The 20875-nt window shown below is 36.2% G+C and overlaps 2 protein-coding genes across 8 annotated transcripts in view; one reads left to right on the forward strand and one right to left on the reverse strand.

The window, feature by feature from the left end:
- Window positions 1-20875, forward strand: part of ttbk1a (tau tubulin kinase 1a) — a 64694-nt gene that overhangs the window by 20737 nt on the left and 23082 nt on the right. For all 7 annotated transcript variants that reach the window (XM_068224370.1, XM_073916891.1, XM_009306130.5 and 4 more), the window contains 6 exons: window positions 1556-1621; window positions 1712-1804; window positions 3623-3748; window positions 4113-4267; window positions 10590-10794; window positions 10901-11067. In XM_068224370.1, coding sequence (XP_068080471.1) covers window positions 1556-1621; window positions 1712-1804; window positions 3623-3748; window positions 4113-4267; window positions 10590-10794; window positions 10901-11067 — 812 coding nt within the window. The remainder of the gene's footprint in view (window positions 1-1555; window positions 1622-1711; window positions 1805-3622; window positions 3749-4112; window positions 4268-10589; window positions 10795-10900; window positions 11068-20875) is intronic.
- LOC110440103 (uncharacterized) lies at window positions 12040-20143 on the reverse strand. Its single transcript, XM_021479864.3, has 2 exons — window positions 19993-20143; window positions 12040-19452 (listed from the first exon to the last, which is right to left on the reverse strand). Exon 2 carries the CDS (start codon window positions 19135-19137, stop codon window positions 13042-13044), a length of 6096 nt encoding a protein of 2031 aa, XP_021335539.1. The 5' UTR covers window positions 19138-19452; window positions 19993-20143; the 3' UTR covers window positions 12040-13041.

Consider the following 20875-nt stretch of genomic DNA (forward strand, 5'->3'; position numbering starts at 1 on the left):
TGTGTAAACATACTCATTCTGATCTATGTGTATTAAAATATCTGACCCTGGACTACGAAACCAGTATATTTTCATTATTTTCAATAATGCATTGATATATAAATCATTAGAAACTATCAAAAATCATTATAGTTTTAGGTAAAGATCATTTTCCATGAATATATTTGTACATTTCCTACTGTAATTATATTAAACTCAATTGTTGATTTCGTAATCAGGATTAAGTATTTTTTTTACACAACTTTAAGGGCAACTTTATATCTGAGGCAAATATTGTCCTATCCTAACAAAGTATAAATCAATGAAAAGCATATTTATGTAATGTAATGTGTATTCATATAGCGCATTTATCGTGTATGGTCATACACCCAAAGTGCTTTACAATCATGAGGGGAGGTTTCTCCACACCACCACCAGTGTGCAGCATCTACTTGGATGCTCTCTATCTATCGCTCAAACACACCAGCTATAGGTGAAGTGGAGAGACAGTGATACAGCTAATTCGCTGGATGGCATGTTTATGATAGATAGATAGATAGATAGATAGATAGATAGATAGATAGATAGATAGATAGATAGATAGATAGATAGATAGATAGATAGATAGATAGATAGATAGATAGATAGATAGATAGATAGATAGATAGATAGATAGATAGATAGATAGATAGATTGACTGATTGATTGATTGATTGATTGATTGATTGATTGATTGATTGATTGGTTTGTTCAGCATTCATATGATGGATCAATCTCAATGTCCAAAATTGACACTTATGACTGGTTTTGTGGTCCAGAATTACATATATGAAAAAATAAGTTTTGTTGCATTTTAAATTATTAATTTGAAGGATTATTTAATTTGAAGGATAGTGGTAAATAATAAATATTTAATATAATGATTAATTTCATTATTCATAATTCAATTTAGTTTAAAATTTGTGTAACAAGATTTTTCATAAACTATGACTACAGTATGGTTGAACTTATGCTCTGATCCAAATAAGATTTATCTATTAAAAACAGACTAGTGAAATGTCTTTTGAGAGTGTAACCTTTATGTTCAGCAAAAGTGCAGTCAATATTATTGCCAACAAAAGAAATCAGTACAGTAAATGCATTCAAACGAATATAATTAGTCCTCTAACAGACGCTACAGAAATTGTCATTTAGTTTATCATAAAGTAAACAGCGGTGCAGGTTTGTTAGCGAGCTACATTGCGAATGTACTTTACAGATACATTAAATGATGGAAGGTGTTTACCTTGTGTGTTTGATGTTGTGGAAGAATAGAGCAATATGTTCAGACCCCAGGCAGAGTCATGTCTCTTTCAGGGTTTGTATTGTCCACTGTGTATGTCTTTCTCTTTTTGGTACATTTTATTTAAACAGTAACCAAAGCAATAATGCATACTGTTCAGTTATATTGAACAGTGTTATTTTTTTCAGATTTGTTTTATAATTGACGTAATATATAGTGACAATTCAAAGTTTTACAGATGACAACAAATTCATCTATTAATAACAGTTTTTTCTAATACATTTCTGCTTTTAGCCTAGAACTGTTGCAGGATTTCGAGGGACTGTTAGATATGCATCTGTGAATGCACATAAAAACAAAGTGAGTGCTTATTTTATATCTACGTCGTATTTAAATCAAAATATAATTTACATTTTGAAAAATAATGCATTTCTTTTATTGTTTTTCTAGGAAATGGGTCGCCATGATGACTTATGGTCATTGTTTTACATGCTGGTTGAGTTTGCTGCTGGGCAGCTGCCATGGAGGAAAATCAAGGACAAGGTGCTCTGCTGATTTGAAAATAAGTGTTTTTAAATATATTATGTCTTATTCAATTAAATTTGTATTGTGTGTCTTAAGTTGCATTGATATATTTTTGACAATATCTGATTTTAAATTGTATGGATCAAAATATTGATTTGACTTCTATGCCCAAAGAAGGTATTAGAGTACTACAGTTTTTCTCATTTGGTTTGGCTTATTTCTTGAAACAGGAATTACATTCTCAACACTCTAGGATTGTTTTGCAAAACATTCTTACAGTTCAGCAGAACACTACAGCTCACTTGTAAAGCTCATATATTTCCCAAAATTGTTTACTCGTGTGTCAAAACTAAATTTCCTTCTCATTTAAACAGTCAGTGCCCCTAAAATTCTTGTCCCTTTGGCATTGCATAAGCACTGCAAGTCAAAATGTTTAGTTGTTTTGACACTATCGCAGAGGACCATTACAATATCCCTCATTTCCACCTTTCAGTCTTAGCAAAGTTTTTGAAAATGATTACTGTTTTTTTGTCCTTTGACAGAATGCAATCGTGTATAAAACTAAATAAAATAAATTTATAAGATTTATAGGTCCCACTTTATATTAAGTGTCCTTAACTACTATGTACTTACATCAAAAAATAAATACAATGTACTTACTGTGTTTATAATGTATTTGAAAACACTTGTGGTGCTTTTGAGTTGGGATAGAGGTTGGGTTATGGACAGGTTTGGTGGTATGGGTAGGTTTAAGGGTGGGTTATGGTGTAAGGGATGGTCAACAGTGTATTTACACATGTAATTACAAAAGTTATTTAAAGATGTAATTACATACATGTATTTAATCAAGCATAAGTACACAGTAAATACATGTATTTACACAATAAGAACATTGTAACAAACTATTAATTCCTGTGTAAGTACATATTAGTTAGGCCACTTAATATAAAGTGGGACCGATTTATAAAACTTATAAAAAAGGATTTTAGTTTAAGAGTAGCCTTCAAAGTTTGACATTACACATTGCACTCATACTGGCAAGGAAATTGTAACTATTATCAATCTCACACACATAAAGTAATTTCCATCAGAATAAAACAAAATATTCTGTAATATAAACATAGAAACAAAAAACAGTGAAAATAATATGCCGCCTACAGTGCTTGATTTGTCGTCTGAGATGTGTGAAATTCCTCCATTGTTAGTCAAGTTGTAGTTTCACCTGACTGTCAGTTGTTGTAATAAATGTATCAAATGTTCCACGGATTCATATATAGTATTCATGGCATTATGTTCTTGACTAATTTTGACAATTGAACAGACTGTTGTGCATTTAATAACTTACAATAAAATGACGCTGATATATTTTGGAGAGAACAACCATTGAACTGAGAATCAACAATCAGTTTAGATCAACAAGATCTATTCACTTGGAAATTGTGCTAAATATCGGCTATCTGTACTTAATCATTTGCCAAGATGTACTTAGACATTTACAATTTGATGAAATGAATGAGAAAATCAAGTCTGTTTTGAACAATTGCCAAGTGGTTTGGAGGTTTGTCCATGTTGTTTTGAGAATGTAATTCCTGTATTAAGAAATGAGCCAAACCAATAGAGAAAAACTGCAAGTAAAGATCATGTTCCATACAGATATTTGTACATTTCCTATTGTAATTATATTGAACTCAGTTACTAATTTAGCAATTTGGATTGCTAAGCATTTTGTTTTAAACATCTTTAAGGGTGATTTTTCTCAGTATTTAGATTTTTCAACTTTCAGATTGTGTAAAGACAACATTGTTGAAATCTTCTGTTGTTATCTGCATCATTCAGGAGCAAGTGGGTCAGATTAAGGAGCGCTACGATCATAGGATGCTTCTTAAACACATGCCGTCAGAGTTTAATGTCTTCCTGGAGCATGTTTTAGCCCTTGACTACTATACCAAACCAGACTATCAGGTACCTACAAACTACCTACACATTTAGTATTCATTGTACCAGTTGTATTATTGTTGTATTACAATGTATGAATTAGTACCAGACAGACATGAATAACATTATTACAGTAAAAGTTTCTTTTTTTCTTGTTAAATAAGTTTTTATTAAAGCCAAAGATTTAGGAAAAAGAATTCTCTGTTTTACATATTTGTCCACATATTACATTAGCAAAAAAAGAAAATTAAATAAATAAGTACAATTAAAAAAGATTATAATAACAAATAAAAACAGCGAAAAATTCTAAAAGGTTTTTTAAAAATATAATTTAAATATAATGTGAAAAATAAAAACAGGTGATTTTTCTAAGGTATGTTTTCTGTGTCAGCTCCTGATGTCAGTGTTCGAGAACAGCATGAAGGAACGCATCATCACTGAAAACGAGCCCTATGATTGGGAGAAAAGTGGGACGGAGACTATTATCTCTGCTACCACACCGACAGCAGCTCAGCAGAACACGAGACCCACAGCCGCGATGGTCGGGTGAGAAATGCATGCATGTGTGAACACATCATATGTCACATGTACATGCCTGTGGATCTGTCTCTCTCTCTCTTTCTCTTCGTCTCTCTCTCTCCCTCCCTCCCTCCCTCCCTCCCCCCCTCTCTCTTTCGCTCTCAAGTTCAAGTTGCTTTATTGACATGACATTTAATACAGAATTGCCAAAGCCTTTTAAATATGTATAAGATATGTAATTATTAACATCATCAAATAAATAAAATATACAGTAAATAAGAAATAAATGATAATACATAATAATACATTTGATAATCATAACAATTACAATAATAATAATAATAAAAAGTCTTGATTAATTAAATAAGATACATGATTTTACATTAACCATTTCTTATGGTATGTAGGGTGTACATATTTTGCCGCTAGTTTTAGCTAGTCTCATTTGCTCTCTTTTAATTCAACTCTATTCAATTCAACTCAACTCAATTCAATTCAAGGTCACACTTTACTTTGATGGTCCGTTTGTTGAATTTAATTTACATTGCATCTACATCTTGGGATAGGGTTAGAGTAAGTTGACATGTACTTTCAAAGTTTCGTTTTTAGAACTTGCAAACTTAGTTGGTTAACGAGGGTTTTACGAAATACTCCCCTGGCAAATTTTTTAATCCTCTCGGCTCATCCAAGGATTGGTGGAACTGGCACTGTAATAACGATGATAGACAGTTAATTGAACCAATAAGCAACATAAGAGTGGAGTGAGAAGCGGAGAGAGGATGGTGAGGAAAATATACACAAAACTAACATGAAACGTAACAATTTGTATTGTATTTTGCTGTATTTCTCTCTCTTTCTCAGTTCAATTCAGTTCAATTCTATTCAATTCAATTCAAACTTTCTATTTTGGCCGGACAAATGTTTTGCCAAAGCATTTGTAATGTTTACACTGAATAAAACATGAAAACATATGATATAGTACACTCAGAAATAAAGGTACACGAGCTGTCACTGGGGTGGTACCTTTTCAAAAGGTACAAATTTGTACCTTAAAGGTCCACATTAATACCTCAAGGGTACATATTAGTACCTAAAAAGTATATTATAATATAATTATAATAAGTACATTATTTAAAAAAAAAACAATATTAATAAATAGGACATCACAGTGGCACAGTGTGCAGCTCAATCGGCTCACAGCAAGACGGTCGCTAGTTCGAGCCCTGGCTGGGTCATTTAGCATTTCTGTGTGGAGTTTGCATGTTCTATCTGTGTTTGTGTGGGTTTCAGGTAAATTGGATAAGCTAAATTGGTCGTAGTGTATATGAGTGTGTGCAAGAGTGTTGGGTTGCGGCTGTAAGGGCATCCGCTGCGTAAAACATGTTCTGGATAAGTTGGCGGTTCATTCTGCAGTGACGACCCTTGATTAATAAAGGGACTTAGCTGAAAAGAAAATGAATGAATGAATGAATAATAAATAATAATAATAATAATAATAATAATAAGCAATATATTTAACAATAAACATTTTAGGATTAGTTTACAACAATCTAGAATTCAGTATGTATCTATGTAGGTGTGTGGTGTATAGAAGTGCATCACTCATGATTTTATTGGTCTACTCTCCCTACATATTGCCAAAGTGTACATAGCAGGGGAAAAAAGTCAGTATAAAAATATTGATGAAAATAATAATAACTATAATATAATATAGAATAATATAGAAATGAATATGTATGGTATACACCTAGTAGAATTGTTCATTTTTCATTGTCATGTAGTGACTGAAACTGAGGAAAATTCTGAGTTTCGCATTGCAATATAATTATATTTCTCTCTTTCTATCTCTCTCTGTCTCTCTCTCTCTGTCTCTCTTTCTGGCTTGCTTTATTGGTAAAAAATAATATAAAAAAATAAAATCTTTTGTGTTTACTAACACAGTAACACACACTTATGTATCACTTGACAAATCCCTCAATAATTCACAAACAGCATCTCAGGGGACTCGGATACTCGTCGCATATTGTCACATAAAAGCCTTACAGATGGGTGAAAGGCATGAGCAGTCTGAAATACACAAACAACAAAAAAAACAAGAGACAAGATTAAATCAGTTATCATTTTTGTTGTGTTTAATTTGCATACTGATAAATCTATTGCATGTATCACATGAGGAACATCCAGAGCTTTTTGGACGACTTATTTAGAAGAGAAAAAACTAAATTCCCATGGAAATGTCAGTGAGTTGTTTTAGTCTGTCACAGTTCTAGAAAAGCAGTGGTTGTGTAGCTCCAGGACAAGAAGAACATTTTACCATGAAAAACAAAAATGTTTGATGACTTTTAAAGGAGTTCCCCTTCCCTTCTGACACTGTGTTTCGAAAGCTCTGGGTGACATTTATAAAAAATCGTTCTGTAAAGGTGAAGTTCGTCATTCCTGCACTGCTACTGGCAATAAATATGTTTTCCCTCAATTTCTGTTTAACGGAGAGACGATTTTTACAACATATTTTTAAACATAATCGTTTTAATAACTCATTTTATTTTATATACTCATTTTATCTTTGCCATGATGACAGCTGCACTCAATATGTGTCGTGGTAAAAATCGCCAGTGCCAGAGTAAAGGCTTTGAGATACAATTTACTTTGTAAACACACTTGCAAGTGTGATCCTAAATTAGGACGTTATTCTCTATGTGCAACCAAACCAATGCTGGTGAAAGCAATGTAGTTTCATCAAAAAGAAAACCGACGCATGCGCACTGAAAACCATACTCACACACCTCACACACTGCTCCTGCTTGTTGATGATGCCCTGCTCTGCTTCCAGTTTAAATCTAGTAAAGAAAAAGTGTGTATTGTTCATGCTTGGTGAAACCAGCGGTGTATGATTTAATCTTATTTAGACTAAGCATGGCTCCTGATAGATTTCTTTTGTATGAAGCAAAAAGAAGGGATGATAAAACTCTGCCATGTGTCAAGTCTAAGACAACAGATAATTCTATGAAACATCTTTTTTTGTTTTCCTTAGAATTTAATGATATTGAAATTAATATTTATGCAAAATATTTCTTAAATGATTTTAGCATATCGCTCCAGTTGTGTTTTCCAGTTACATTTAGGATCATTTCTGTTGTTTATTTAGAATAATAATTGTATATTAATAATAATAATACTTTTATTTATTTATAATAAATATTTTTTATTGCTCAAAAAACTATATTGTTTTGTTGTTTGAGAAGGACCTTGCCCCAGTAGAGCTTTTTGTCAAGCAACGTCTCTGGTCTGTAGATAATCCAAAAAATATATATATATATTGCTAAAGGGGGCTAATAATATTGACATTTAAATGATTCAAGCAGCTAAAACTTATTACATTTTAGCCAAAAAAAAAAAAACAATTAAGACTTTCTCCAGAAAAAGAAAATTTTTTTTTATAGGAAATACTTTGAAAAATTTCCATGCTCTATTTAACATCATTTGGGAAATATTTGAAAAAGAAATCAAATTAAAAGAGGGCTAATATTTTTTATTGAACATGTTAAATATAAAACATGCACAAATAAAACAATGAACAAATAAAACCCATCACATATGTATATATATATAGGTTGTATAAAAATAAATGAATAATATTAAAATAAAATACAAGTAAATAATAATATCAAGTTAAATATATTGTACTCTTAAATATAAAATGAAAGAAAAGGAAAAATAAAATAAAAAACAGTAAGGTTTTTACATTCTAAAGTAACTGAAGGCTTTATCTTCTTTATGTGATCTAAAACAGGTTGTCAAGTGAGAAAAAACATATCAGTACAACCTCTTACAGTATATCGTATTCATCCATAAGCCATTGCTTAAAGGTTGGAGGAAATTTTTCCTTCCACTTGAACAATATTAACCTTCTACAGGGTGTCCGCGGAGCCTTGAAAATTATTAAAAGTTAATTAGTCAATGTAGAGAAATTTAAGGCTCTTAAAAAGTATTAAAAACTCTTAATTAATATTTTGCAAGATATTAAATTTGATATAATTTTTGATTATGCAATGAATGGTTGTATGCTATGCCTGAATTAAATCTGCATATATCAGGATGCGGTGTAGTTCATAAAATCAATGAAATCCTACTAGATTGGACTTCATGCTGCTTTGTTTACTGTAAATCAAGGCAACACCATTATTTCTGCAGCGCTATAGGCACAAATTTAATAGATTTTTATTCAGTATATGAATAATGTTTTAGTTTTGGATTAGTTTCTTACATTAAAATTTAGTAAATATACTATAAGTTAAAATCTCGCAAGTGTTTTCAGTTAAAACCTAAAGTGGTTATAAGGTCTTAAAATGTATGGAAAGAGTCTTAAAAAGGTATTGAATTTCACTGTCTGATTCCTGTATATACTCTGTTCTAGCTAAAAGCGTAGTAAAGGCAATCACATTTATATTACTTCATTTAAAACATAAGGACTGTGGTGTGATACCAAATAATGAAATTATGACCTTAGGTTCTATGCACTGTAGGTATTTAAGTGTCAGAAAGAAATTTGAATATTAGCTGCCAGAAATCCTTTAATTTTGAACAAACCCAAAACATATGAGACATTGTAGCTGGCTCAATATTACATCAGTCACAATTAGGCTCTATATTCGGATAAAATTTTGCTAGTTTCACTTTGGACCAATGCAATCTGTGTACTACTTTAAACTGTATAACTCTATGTTTTAAACAAATTGAAGATGAGTGAATATTATATTAAACAGATTGCCACATGTCTTCTGTAATTCAATCTCTAGTTCCACCTTCCATTTTCTTTTTCAATGCACTAGTGCAGGGGTCGGCAACCCAAAATGTTGAAAGAGCCATATTGGACCAAAAAAAACAAAAACAAATATGTCTGGAGCCGCAAAAAATTAAAAGCTTTATATAAGCCTTATAATGATGGCAACACATGCTGTATGTATTTAAATTAGCTATATTAGCATACTATAAAAATGACTTCGTTGGCTACAAATACTTACTGAGCCTTTATGGTTAAATGTTCATTTCCCTGCAGTGCATCCTGTAGAAAATGACGCGCCACGTGACTACTCTGTTGTACGATGCCGTCTCAAGTTTAACTTAATTACAGTATATTAATGAATTATGTTTAATGTTCAAGTTTAACTTCATTACAATATTAATGAATTGTTTAATGATCAAGTTTAACTTCATTACAATATTAATGCATTATGTTTAATTATCAAGTTTACTTTATTACAATATTAATGAATTATGTTTAATGATAAAGTTTAACTTCATTACAATATTAATGCATTATGTTTAATGATCAAGTTTAACTTCATTACAATATTAATGCATTATGTTTAATGATCAAGTTTAACTTCATTACAATATTAATGCATTATGTTTAATGTTCAAGTTTAACTTCATTACAATATTATTGCATTATGTTTTGCTTTGATGAAATTAAAGAAATGCAATAAAGAAATCAGATTTTTTAATGTTTTTTATTTTTATTTTGAGGATTCAAAAAAACAACATCAAAATGAACGTGCACAACGTGCCCCTTATCTGAGCAACAAACAGTGCAATAAAACGCAGCCTGCCATTTCCATTTCAAGATCAGCTCGAGTCATTCCTGGGAATGTGTTCAACAAGGAAGGGTCAATCTCCAGGGGTGTGTGTCAAGGAAAGACAGTCTCGTTTTTTCCTTTCGCAACTCGCAAAGTCTGCTCCCAAATGCAGTTTGCATATCAACGATCGCACCTTGTAAATAATCACCGTTGAGTGAGTGATCGAGATGGGCTTCTTTGAATTCTCTCAGGGAGGGAAAATGAGAAAGCGTGCCCCGCTGTACATCTTTGGCAAAGACAGCTTGCGCTCCATGGCGCATCACACAGCCGCCGGTTTGTTTACAACAGCTACCTGCCTGGCATCCCGCCCTGCTGATAGAAACGTGTGTCGCAGGCTATGACGCAAATCTTCGTTGACAGAAATGTTGAAATTAAATATTCTACACACTTTTACAGCATTGGAAAACGTTAAGATTGTTTGTCCTCCTATAGAAACCATATTAAAACAAAAAATATATTTACCTCCCTCATCGTTTTCCATTTTCAAACATTTTTTGAAAAAGTTCCAGGGAGCCACTAGGGCAGCGCTAAAGAGCCGCATGCGGCTCTAGAGCCACGGGTTGCCGACCCCTGCACTAGTGGTTCCAGATTAGGGCTAATAATTTTGACTTCAACCTTTGATTTCCACAAAAACAAGGCCATTCTGGGTCACCTTGATCATTTTTTTTTCTCCTTTTGAAATAATATTGATTTTTCTTTTCTTGGTCCCTCAGGGTTATAAATGTGACCCCGATGCCAGGTGACCTTCCAAGGGAAAACACAGATGATGTTGTACAGGATGAGCACCTTAGTGACCAGGAAAACGCCCCTCCAATTCCCTCTGGACGGCCAGTTGATGGCAGCCAGATGCCCACAGATGCAGACGGATGGGAGGAGACAGACTTCAACCGCAACAAACTCAGGATTAACCTTGGAAAGGTGCCAGTGAATAAAGTCCACTCAAATGCAACTACACACGTTTAAAAGCTAATCAAACATTTAGTTCATTTACAGTTTTATAAATCACTCTGGTTGTATGTTTTAGGGAGGTCAAGAAGAGGACGGTAGCCGGGGTGTGTGTCCTGTTTCGCCACAAAGGGGAGGTTTGGACTCTCCAGGGATGCAGGTTCACTCGATCAGGTACCGACGGGTCAACAGTCCTGAATCTGATCGCATGTCTGCTGCTGATGGACGGGACGGTTACGGCCAACGGTGGGTCGCAGCTTTACTTTCTAATATTTGTTTTATTTTGTAAAGGTCTGGCAACATGTTTTCATTCGTGGTGATTTACTGTTGTTTCTCTAATTATTGATTTCTTAGTCCTCTGAAGTTAAAACATTGGCATCATATTTTCTAAAAATATATTTAAATGCTTTAAGTGTAATATTTATGTAATATAATAAATGAAATGTATATGAAATATATCTATAGATTATTTTTCCAACAACTAGGCGTATAATAACAATGCAGCATACAGAACAGCACACGATTCCATATTGAAATCAACCGCTTTGAATGTTATCACTCGATTGAATGGCCGTTATCAGTGGTTATTTGATAGATATGGGCCAGTGGGGCAGTTATCATCCATCCACATGGTTAATCAGCTATACTAATAGAGAAGGCTCCACATCCAGAGCTGTTTTTACATTACTGTGACGGTTGGGTTTAGGGTTTTGGTAGGGGTAGATGTTAATAAAATACAATTAATGGGAAATTTAATAAAAAAATATAAATAATTCTCGTGGTTAATCAGTTATACTAATAGAGAAGACTCCAGATTTGTTTTTACATTACTGTGACGGTTGGGTTTAGGATTGGGGCAGTGGTAGACGTTAATAAAATAAAATTAATGGGAAATTAATAATAAATTATATAAATAATTCTTGTTAACTTCTGGCAGCAGCCGTATGTAATCTATACTTGATTAACCATGAGGATGGATGATAACAGCCTACTAGTAGGCGCAGAAGGCCCCTACTGGCCCATATCAGCTTATAACCACTGATAACACTCATTTAATGGAGTGATAATATTCGAAGCGGCTGTTGAAATTACATAACAAAAAAAAACTACATAGATAATAAAGAATAATAATAAATTGAAACATTAAAAAATAAATAATGTCAAGCTATTCTCTTATGCACAAGTTTTCCCGCTTGAAAGGAAAACACATCATCAAGGGAGTTTTAACTGGATTCCACTCATCCATTTATTGCATCATAAATGCAGCAGAAAGGCAGGTAAAAAGTATAACGTTGGAAAGTTGAAAGTAGAAAGTTGAAAGTTGAAAGTTGAAAGGTGAAAAACCTTTAAAATAAACAAAAATACAACATATGTAATTAAATTGCAAATAAACATATATATACAAACATTTGTAAATTTTGTCTGATTTTTCACACAGTATTTTCAAGTATTATACTGAATTATCACTTGTTAAAGCACAATCACCAGTACAGTTTAATATACTGAACTTAAATATTTAGTTTTAAGACATATAAATGAAATGCGATTAATTTTGCTACTGCAGCAATCAGCTTATGTGCACGTGATCTGCTCATGCATGCATATGAATCACGGAGGAAAATTAACATCTTAACGTCAGTCAGACAGCACTCAAATGATGATCAAAATAACCAAAACTATACATTTCTGCTTTATAACATTTTCTAGTTTGCAAATAACTATTTGTATCTTCAAGTAATTAAGCAGCGGGCAGATAAGCACTGTAGGAGCAACTTTTTCCTCTGTGCCGAACTTGAACTCAGATGCTGCTTCACGGTTGATTTGCCCTCAAATACTGACATGACAGTCACGATTTTCTTGCAATAACCAAAGTAAAGTTCTCACCGGCTGCCACTTCGGGACTTGATGATGGTTTTTTAACTGTTGTGCACTTTCTTTTGCTCAATTTTGGCGGAGATTCGGCTTTGGCGGAGGTTTCGTTTTGGCGGAGATTCTGTTCTGGTTAGGTTTCAGTTTCCTTTTTCCTTACGTGAATGCCGAACTACTGCATGTCCTTCCGCCTCTCCCTCCGACTGGCGGATGGATTTTTTTTCTCCTTCTATATTAGTTTGACTTGACACCTCCCACTCGATTTTCTTGGGATAAAGAGGAAATCGCATCTCTTTGAAGGCAAACTATTTAGTTCGATTACTTTTAGCTTTCAAAAGGATGTTCTCTGAATTATTTACTCTTTTGTTCCTCTGCAGAAAGTAGAACAACTAGCCGTCTGACATCTCTGTGAAGGACAGTACTCGGGATCTTCTCTCGACCGATTTTGGACTCCGAAGAATTTGCCCTTGCTTTAGATGGTTTTGTGATCAGAACAGGGTAACTTGGGAATGTTCGTATATTTACATCTCTTACGACACCTTTACTGTCTGGATTGACACTGATTACTCTGCCAAGCTTGAATTGTCCTCTGAGTGCATTCTGATCTGCGATCCAGACAATATCTCCAATTGCGACATTTCTGTGCGTGGTGTGCCACTTGCTCCTTATGAACAAATTAGGACCTGCAAGCTGGCTCCAACGTTCCCAAAACTTATTTACCAATGACTGCATTGCTTGGAGTCTTTTGAAGGGATAGCTGGAAAAGTCAAAAGTTTTAATGTCACCACTTTGAGACGCTCGTCCGAGCAATAGCGAATTTGGCGTTACATATTGAATGCAGCCTTCCTGAGTTTGTGCCCTGGCATCGATTGGTCGCTCATTAGCAAGATTAGCTGCTATTTGAAGGGCTGTATGCATTTCACTGTATGTGAGGGTGGACTCCCCTCCGCAGTTTTGGAGTGCCCTCTTGATAATGCGCACTGCAGCTTCAGCAGCTCCATTTCTATGTGGGGAATCAGCTGGGTGAATCTTCCAGATCCACTCAGTTCCATGTTTTACTGCTGTTTCCTCCAGGGTAGATTTGTCAATTCCCTCCAGGAATTGGTACAGATCTTGCAAAACTGGTCTTGCTCCAATGAAATTGGTACCAGGATCTGAAAAAATCTTTCTGGGATAGCCTCTAATTGTAGCAAATCTTTGAAAGGCCAGTAAGAAACCTTCGGTTGACTGAGAGTTAACCAGTTCTGTATGGATTGCCCTGCTCGACATACAACAAAAAACAACACCCCAGACCTTCAGCAAGACTCTTTTCTTGACATCATCTTTCACATGGTAAGGTCCGAAAAGATCCAATGCTGTGAACTCGAAAGGTGCAGCTGGTTGGGTTCTTTCTAAAGGAAGATCACCCATTACTTGCTGACACTTTTTTGCTTTGTTCTTCCTACATTGTACACAGCTGTCTACAACTTTTTGTGCTATTCTTCTGCCTTTTAATACCCAGGCTCTCCTTCGCATTCTAAGCAGAGTCTCAGCCAAGCCTCCGTGGCTCTCCTTGTGAGATTCTTGAGCTAGTAATGTGGAAATCCATGAATTGGAAGGAAGAATTGGAACACTCAGCTGATCATCTTGAAAGACCTGCACCCTACCACCGCAGACCAACAATCCAGAGTCTGGATCTTTAAAGACAACTAACCTCTCTTTAGTGGTGTTTGGAAAGGTCACCCCATCCTGCTCAGCAAGAAAAATATCTCGTAGAGCATCTTCTCTTTCTCTTACTGAAATGGTTCCTAATGACAAGACTGCCTCCCACTTTGGTTTATTTACAGTCCGTTTTTTGCCGAGAAACTTCTTTGCAGCTCTCCAAACCCATGCTATTGTTTTAACCAGTCGTGACAGGTCACTGAACCGCTTTATGTCACACAAGTTAAGGACAGCTAAGCCTGCTGGTGGTCTTTTTTGTTCCGCTCGAACTAGGTTGGGGCTCTCAATTGGTTTCGACTCCATGGTCGGCTCCTTTTGCTTTGTTTTTGACCTTGTCAATACAGCTGCAAACGCTTTCTTTTGAAGTTCGTTAATGCTTTCTCGGGCAGTGATAGCTAAGTCTTTAGCTGACTTGATTGGCCATTCATCTACTGGTAAGCTCAGGAATCTTGGCCCATTTTGCCACTCTGAACTTTCATCGAGATTTTGAGGGCTAGCTCCTCTAGTTATCACATCAGCAATGTTTTGTGGGCCTGGTATCCACCACCACTCTTGCGCTTTTGTGATTCCTTGTATCTCCCCGATCCGATTGGCGAAGAATGTTTTGTAGCCATAGCTTTCACGTTGTATAGCACCAAGTACTGTTTGGCTATCAACTAAATGGAACCATCTCTCCACTTGAATTCGGCTGTGCTGCTCAAAGTACTTTCGCAAACGTGAGGTGAACACAGCTCCGCACACCTCTGCCTTGATAGCATCTCCTTTTTGGTCTAAAGGAGTCAGCTTAGCTTTGGACTCCACAAGCCTGATTGCTGGGCCCTGTTTTGAGTCCCATCTCAAGTACATTACAGCACCATAAGTGTTTTCACTTCCGTCAGAAAAGGTTATTGCCCAGGGGTGTCCTTCAAATTCTGGAGGTGTTATGGCTCTTGTGAATTTAATTTGGCCTAGTTGGATGTATTCCTCAAAGAGTTTGATAGCATCTTCTCTAAGGTCATCTGAGAGAGCAACATCCCAAGTTTCATTGACTTGAAGTCTTGTATTCTTTGCTTCTTGAAAAGCTCTGCGAACCAGAATTGCTCCCTTTTGTTTGGCTGGAGTCACTAAGCCTACTGGATCATATACCCCTGATACCTGACTCAAGAGCTCTCTTCTTGTCAGTGGATTTGGTGTTTGGGCTCTAACTTGCTCCTGTGTTAGGTTTTGTCCAAGTCTAATTTTCTTTTTTCTTTTTGAAAAATTGATGGCTGTCATCACATACAACTTGTCGTCTTCCACAGAGTAGCCTAGGCCAAGTGCTTTGTTGTCATCATCAAGCAATTGGTTTGGCAGAACCATAACCTTTTCCTTTATCTTACAGCTCTTATCATCAGACTTTTCCCTCCCACTTTGACCTGAGAAGACCCATGGTTTCAGATGAAATCCTCCAGCTTTCAAGATCAACTCTGTGTTTGCCACAATGGACTGTAGCTGGTCAAGGTCATTGTGAGATGTGAGAATATCATCAACATAGCTGTCATGTTGGATTACCCGTCGTTCCTCTTCAAGGTGAGCAAAGGATGGCAAATTAGCAGTTTCATGCATTGCCAGTTGCGCAATGCACCCTGCTGGTTTGTCTCCAATATTGACTCTTGTGATTGCGTATTCTCCCAGCTCCTCATTCTCCGTGTCTCGCCAAAGGAATCTGTGCAAATGTACTTCTTGGTCCTCCAACCAAACAGAGTTGTACATTTTCTTAATATCCCCCAATGCAGCATACACTCCACTTCTGAATCTCAGCAGAACAGCACGTATCTGGTTTAGAACGTCTGGTCCTTTAATTAACAGGTCATTCATGCTGACACCTCTAAATCTCTGGCTGCTATTCCAAACGAGTCTCACTGGGGTTGTGACTGAGTGAGGGTTTGGAGCGATGAGATGACTCACGTACCATACAGGTCCAGCCCAATTAGCAATTGAACTTTCAGGTAGCTTAACTGCAGCCCCTCTGTCAAGCATGTCTTTCACTTGGGCACTATAAGCTGCTTTCCACTGAGGATCTTTGGCCAACTGCTTCTCTGTATGCAGAAATGTAGCCTCAACTGCACGCCTGTTGTCTGGTAAGGAAGTTGGGTCCTGTATCCAAGGATATTTAGCATGCCAATGTGGCTCATTGCTGTGTTTGTCCTCCATGACATAAGTGAGACCTTCTTTTACTAACTCCAGCTCCCTCTCCTCAGCAAGAGACATTTCTTTTCCACCAGGTTGACAATTCCCGCAGCGACAACCCCCACACTTTGGCTCACATGCTGCACCAATGGAATCCCACTTCCACCATTCAAGAAAGTCTCGAGTACTGGTTGAGACGCTTGATTCATGGAGTCTGGCTAGTGGTTTGTTTGGTGGACTGTACTCAGTTACTTCCTCATATTTAACAGCAGCCAATCTCATTGATCGTGCAAAATGAGTCTTGGACCGGTAGGCAGATACAGTCACATCTTCGAAAAGCTCAGGATGAGTTCCTCCAATCGTCTTTCCAAGTGGACCATCCCACAATACCAGGTCTCCAACAATTCTGATCCTCTGTGGAGCCAACTGTCCTTCTCGATGGCTTATAAGCAGGTCAACTACTTTTGGCCTTGCAAGTTCGGCAAGAGGTATGTCTGGAAACAATTTTTTCAGTTGGTTCGGTTGCACTGTGTTATTAATTTCAGCGATGCTTTCCAACCCATAGCACGCCAATTGGTGGGACTTGAAGGTTCCCTGGGAGGTTCTCACCCTTATTTTCAGAAGATAACGTTTAGTCTTCATCCGAACCTTCATGCCACCAACTCCATGGATTACAAGAGTTATCTTTTCTCCTTTTAGGTTCAGACGATCAGCAGCGCTGTGCGTTATGTAATTAGTGTCTGATGCCAAATCAATTAATGTCCCAATCTTTTGACCAGCATTGGCTGTCACATTTAGAAGCATCATGATTACAGGCAATTCTAGCAGTCCACTTTGTGCTAGTAAACCTGGCTTTTCCTTTGTCACATTGAACACTCTTGCTGTAGTGTTTGAGAACACATTTCTACACTGCTGTGCTAATTCTGGTGAAAGTCTGCTGAGAAAATCTTGCTGATCTCTAGTGTAGTCTTTTACACATTTCTCCGTTTCCGGACAAAGTTTGCTCTTTTTTTGGTCAGCACGTTTCTCCTCTCTTTTAGCATTAGGGCATAAATAGTAGTGATGCTCAGGGGCACCCTCATCTTCACAGTCTTGGCTTTTGCACAAGTAGTTTCGTTTGCAGAATGAATACTGCTCATGGACCTCAAGGCATTTTTTACAAGCTCCGAGTGCACTTACTGCAGCCTTTTTATCTACTAATTTCGATGCCCGGAACTGCTTACAGAAGTAGAGTTTCCATTTATGCTTAGCATCACCACAGACTACACAACCAGCCTGGTCAGTGTTTGATTTTGTAGACTTTGTTTTTGCCCATTTAGGTTCATTTCGCACATCCTTTCTGTTAGGTTCTTCAAGTCTTAATTGTTCCAATTGCTCGTAGATGTTCTCTTGCTTTTTGAGGAAATCCAAAAGGTAGTCAAATCGATTATCTGGTGTGACTGCACTCTGTTGGGCAGATACGTGAATAAGCCATTCCTTTTTTAAACTTTCAGGAAGTTTTCCTTCTATCGACTTTGTTACCAGTGGGTTGTTTATGGCGCCAGTATTTCCAAGATCACTCAAATCTCCAAGTGCCTTCTCTACTTCTCGAATTAGTTCAACTATTTTTCGTGGTTGGTGACTTCTAATGGGAGGAATTTTTTGCAAGTCTTCCACTATTTCGATAGCAATTGCTGTCTTGTTGCCATAGCGATTTTCCAAGACACGAAAAATGTCATCAGCAGAATTATAAGTGGTAAGGCGGAGTTCTCTTACAATCTTTTCTTCAAGACTGTCTAGTAACTGAACCTTTTTGACCTCCTTAGAGCCAGTGGGCTCACCCTGCTTTTGGAGTGCCTCCCAATCCTTCTTCCATCTGTGAAAATCTCTCTTGCTACCAGAGAACTTTGGTAGTGTTGCAGGTTTCAACTTAATTGTTGCTATGGGGTAAGTAGAAATCACTGGGACTTGTGCTATATTCCTAGCCTCCTCAGCTTGTCTTGCTTGCATGAAATCAGCTTTCCTTGCCACTAACCTGGTAATGTTTGCTTCGAGTCCTCTTTGTCTCTGGCTGAAATCTCTCTCATCACCTGATGGGATGCACCGTTGCCATTTGCTGTACATCTCCTTTGCATTTTTTATCAGATTTTGAAGGTGACTAAGCATGAAATCGTATGCTTCATGATTTCCAGTTGGATCTACTGCTTCGACTCTATCACTCTCAGCTTCAGCAACCTGCAGTGCCGTGGACAGTTCAACATCCCCATATCTAGTCCATAACCTTTCATGAAGAAGAACTTTCACTTCATCCAGTTTTAACTCACAGTCGCTTGCAGTCTTCTCGAGGTCGTCTTTTTGCTGTTCTGTTAATTCAACTGACTGGTCTGTATCCAGATTTGCCTCTATTTCTGCAATCATGCCTGCTTCAAGATCATCATTTACTTCCATGACTTTCTCTGCTTGTATTGTGAGTTTATTTAAACTGTCTTGAAGATCCATCTCTGTCATGTTTTTACAAGTTTTGAATATAGTGTTGGCTAGACGTGTGAATGCCCTTTTTTCCACTGTCCTTTTTGCTTTTAGTTGTTCGAGTGACTTTCCTACCGCCTGTGTGGCCATTCTTCACAGTTATTCTTCAAATTGAATATATTATCTTCTCACTTGCCTTTTTTGAGTCAAACAGGTTTCCAGTTTTCCTGGTTTCCCGTTTTTTCACTGTCCAGTTTTTCACTGGTCCCGGTTTTTCACTGTCAAGCTATTCTCTTATGCACAAGTTTTCCCGCTTGAAAGGAAAACACATCATCAAGGGAGTTTTAACTGGATTCCACTCATCCATTTATTGCATCATAAATGCAGCAGAAAGGCAGGTAAAAAGTATAACGTTGGAAAGTTGAAAGTAGAAAGTTGAAAGTTGAAAGTTGAAAGGTGAAAAACCTTTAAAATAAACAAAAATACAACATATGTAATTAAATTGCAAATAAACATATATATACAAACATTTGTAAATTTTGTCTGATTTTTCACACAGTATTTTCAAGTATTATACTGAATTATCACTTGTTAAAGCACAATCACCAGTACAGTTTAATATACTGAACTTAAATATTTAGTTTTAAGACATATAAATGAAATGCGATTAATTTTGCTACTGCAGCAATCAGCTTATGTGCACGTGATCTGCTCATGCATGCATATGAATCACGGAGGAAAATTAACATCTTAACGTCAGTCAGACAGCACTCAAATGATGATCAAAATAACCAAAACTATACATTTCTGCTTTATAACATTTTCTAGTTTGCAAATAACTATTTGTATCTTCAAGTAATTAAGCAGCGGGCAGATAAGCACTGTAGGAGCAACTTTTTCCTCTGTGCCGAACTTGAACTCAGATGCTGCTTCACGGTTGATTTGCCCTCAAATACTGACATGACAGTCACGATTTTCATGCAATAACCAAAGTAAAGTTCTCACCGGCTGCCACTCCGGGACTTGATGATGGTTTTTTAACTGTTGTGCACTTTCTTTTGCTCAATTTTGGCGGAGATTCGGCTTTGGCGGAGGTTTCGTTTTGGCGGAGATTCTGTTCTGGTTAGGTTTCAGTTTCCTTTTTCCTTACGTGAATGCCGAACTACTGCATGTCCTTCCGCCTCTCCCTCCGACTGGCGGATGGATTTTTTTTCTCCTTCTATATTAGTTTGACTTGACAAATAATGATAAAATAATTAAAAAAATAAGTGTATATTTACAAACACACAATATACATACAATTCATACAGTATATGGTTCCCAAAGATGGTCAAAGTCCTTCTGCTTGCCATCGATGATGCATGTTCATTCAAGTACAATAGAGTTCTTACGTCATCTTCTGTGTCGCTTTCTCTAGTTTCCATCTCAGTCATCTGTTCAGATAATGTTGACATAGAGGATTCAATATAGGTCATTTAGTACACACTACCTGACAAAACTCTTGTCGCCTATCCACGTTTTAGGAACAACAAATAATAGCTTGAATTCTAGTTGATCATCAAAAGTGGCTTATATAAAATGCAATGCAAAGGCCTCTAGATTACACTTACCTTACCAAAATAAAAAATATGTAACCCTTGATTTTAAAATATTTAATTAGGACAGTAAGGCCTGACTTTGCTTAGACAAAAGTCTTGTCACTTAACAGAAATAATTTAAAGTGTAGAATATAAAGTCAAAGTGCAGTGGAAAAATATATTTCATACATATCTGCAATCACTCAAATAACTTAATAATAAAGTCATCTGGAATGGTGAAGAAAGCGTTCTTGCAGGATTCCCAGAGTTAATCAAGATTATTTAGATTGATCTTCAATGGCTCCTCCTTC

This window comes from Danio rerio, chromosome 11 (genome assembly GCF_049306965.1).
Source record: "Danio rerio strain Tuebingen ecotype United States chromosome 11, GRCz12tu, whole genome shotgun sequence".
Taxonomy (NCBI): Eukaryota; Metazoa; Chordata; class Actinopteri; order Cypriniformes; family Danionidae; genus Danio; species Danio rerio.

Excerpts from the sequence above, each read along its gene's own strand:
- LOC110440103 (XM_021479864.3), bottom strand. The coding sequence starts at position 19,137 with ATGGCCACACAGGCGGTAGGAAAGTCACTCGAACAACTAAAAGCAAAA.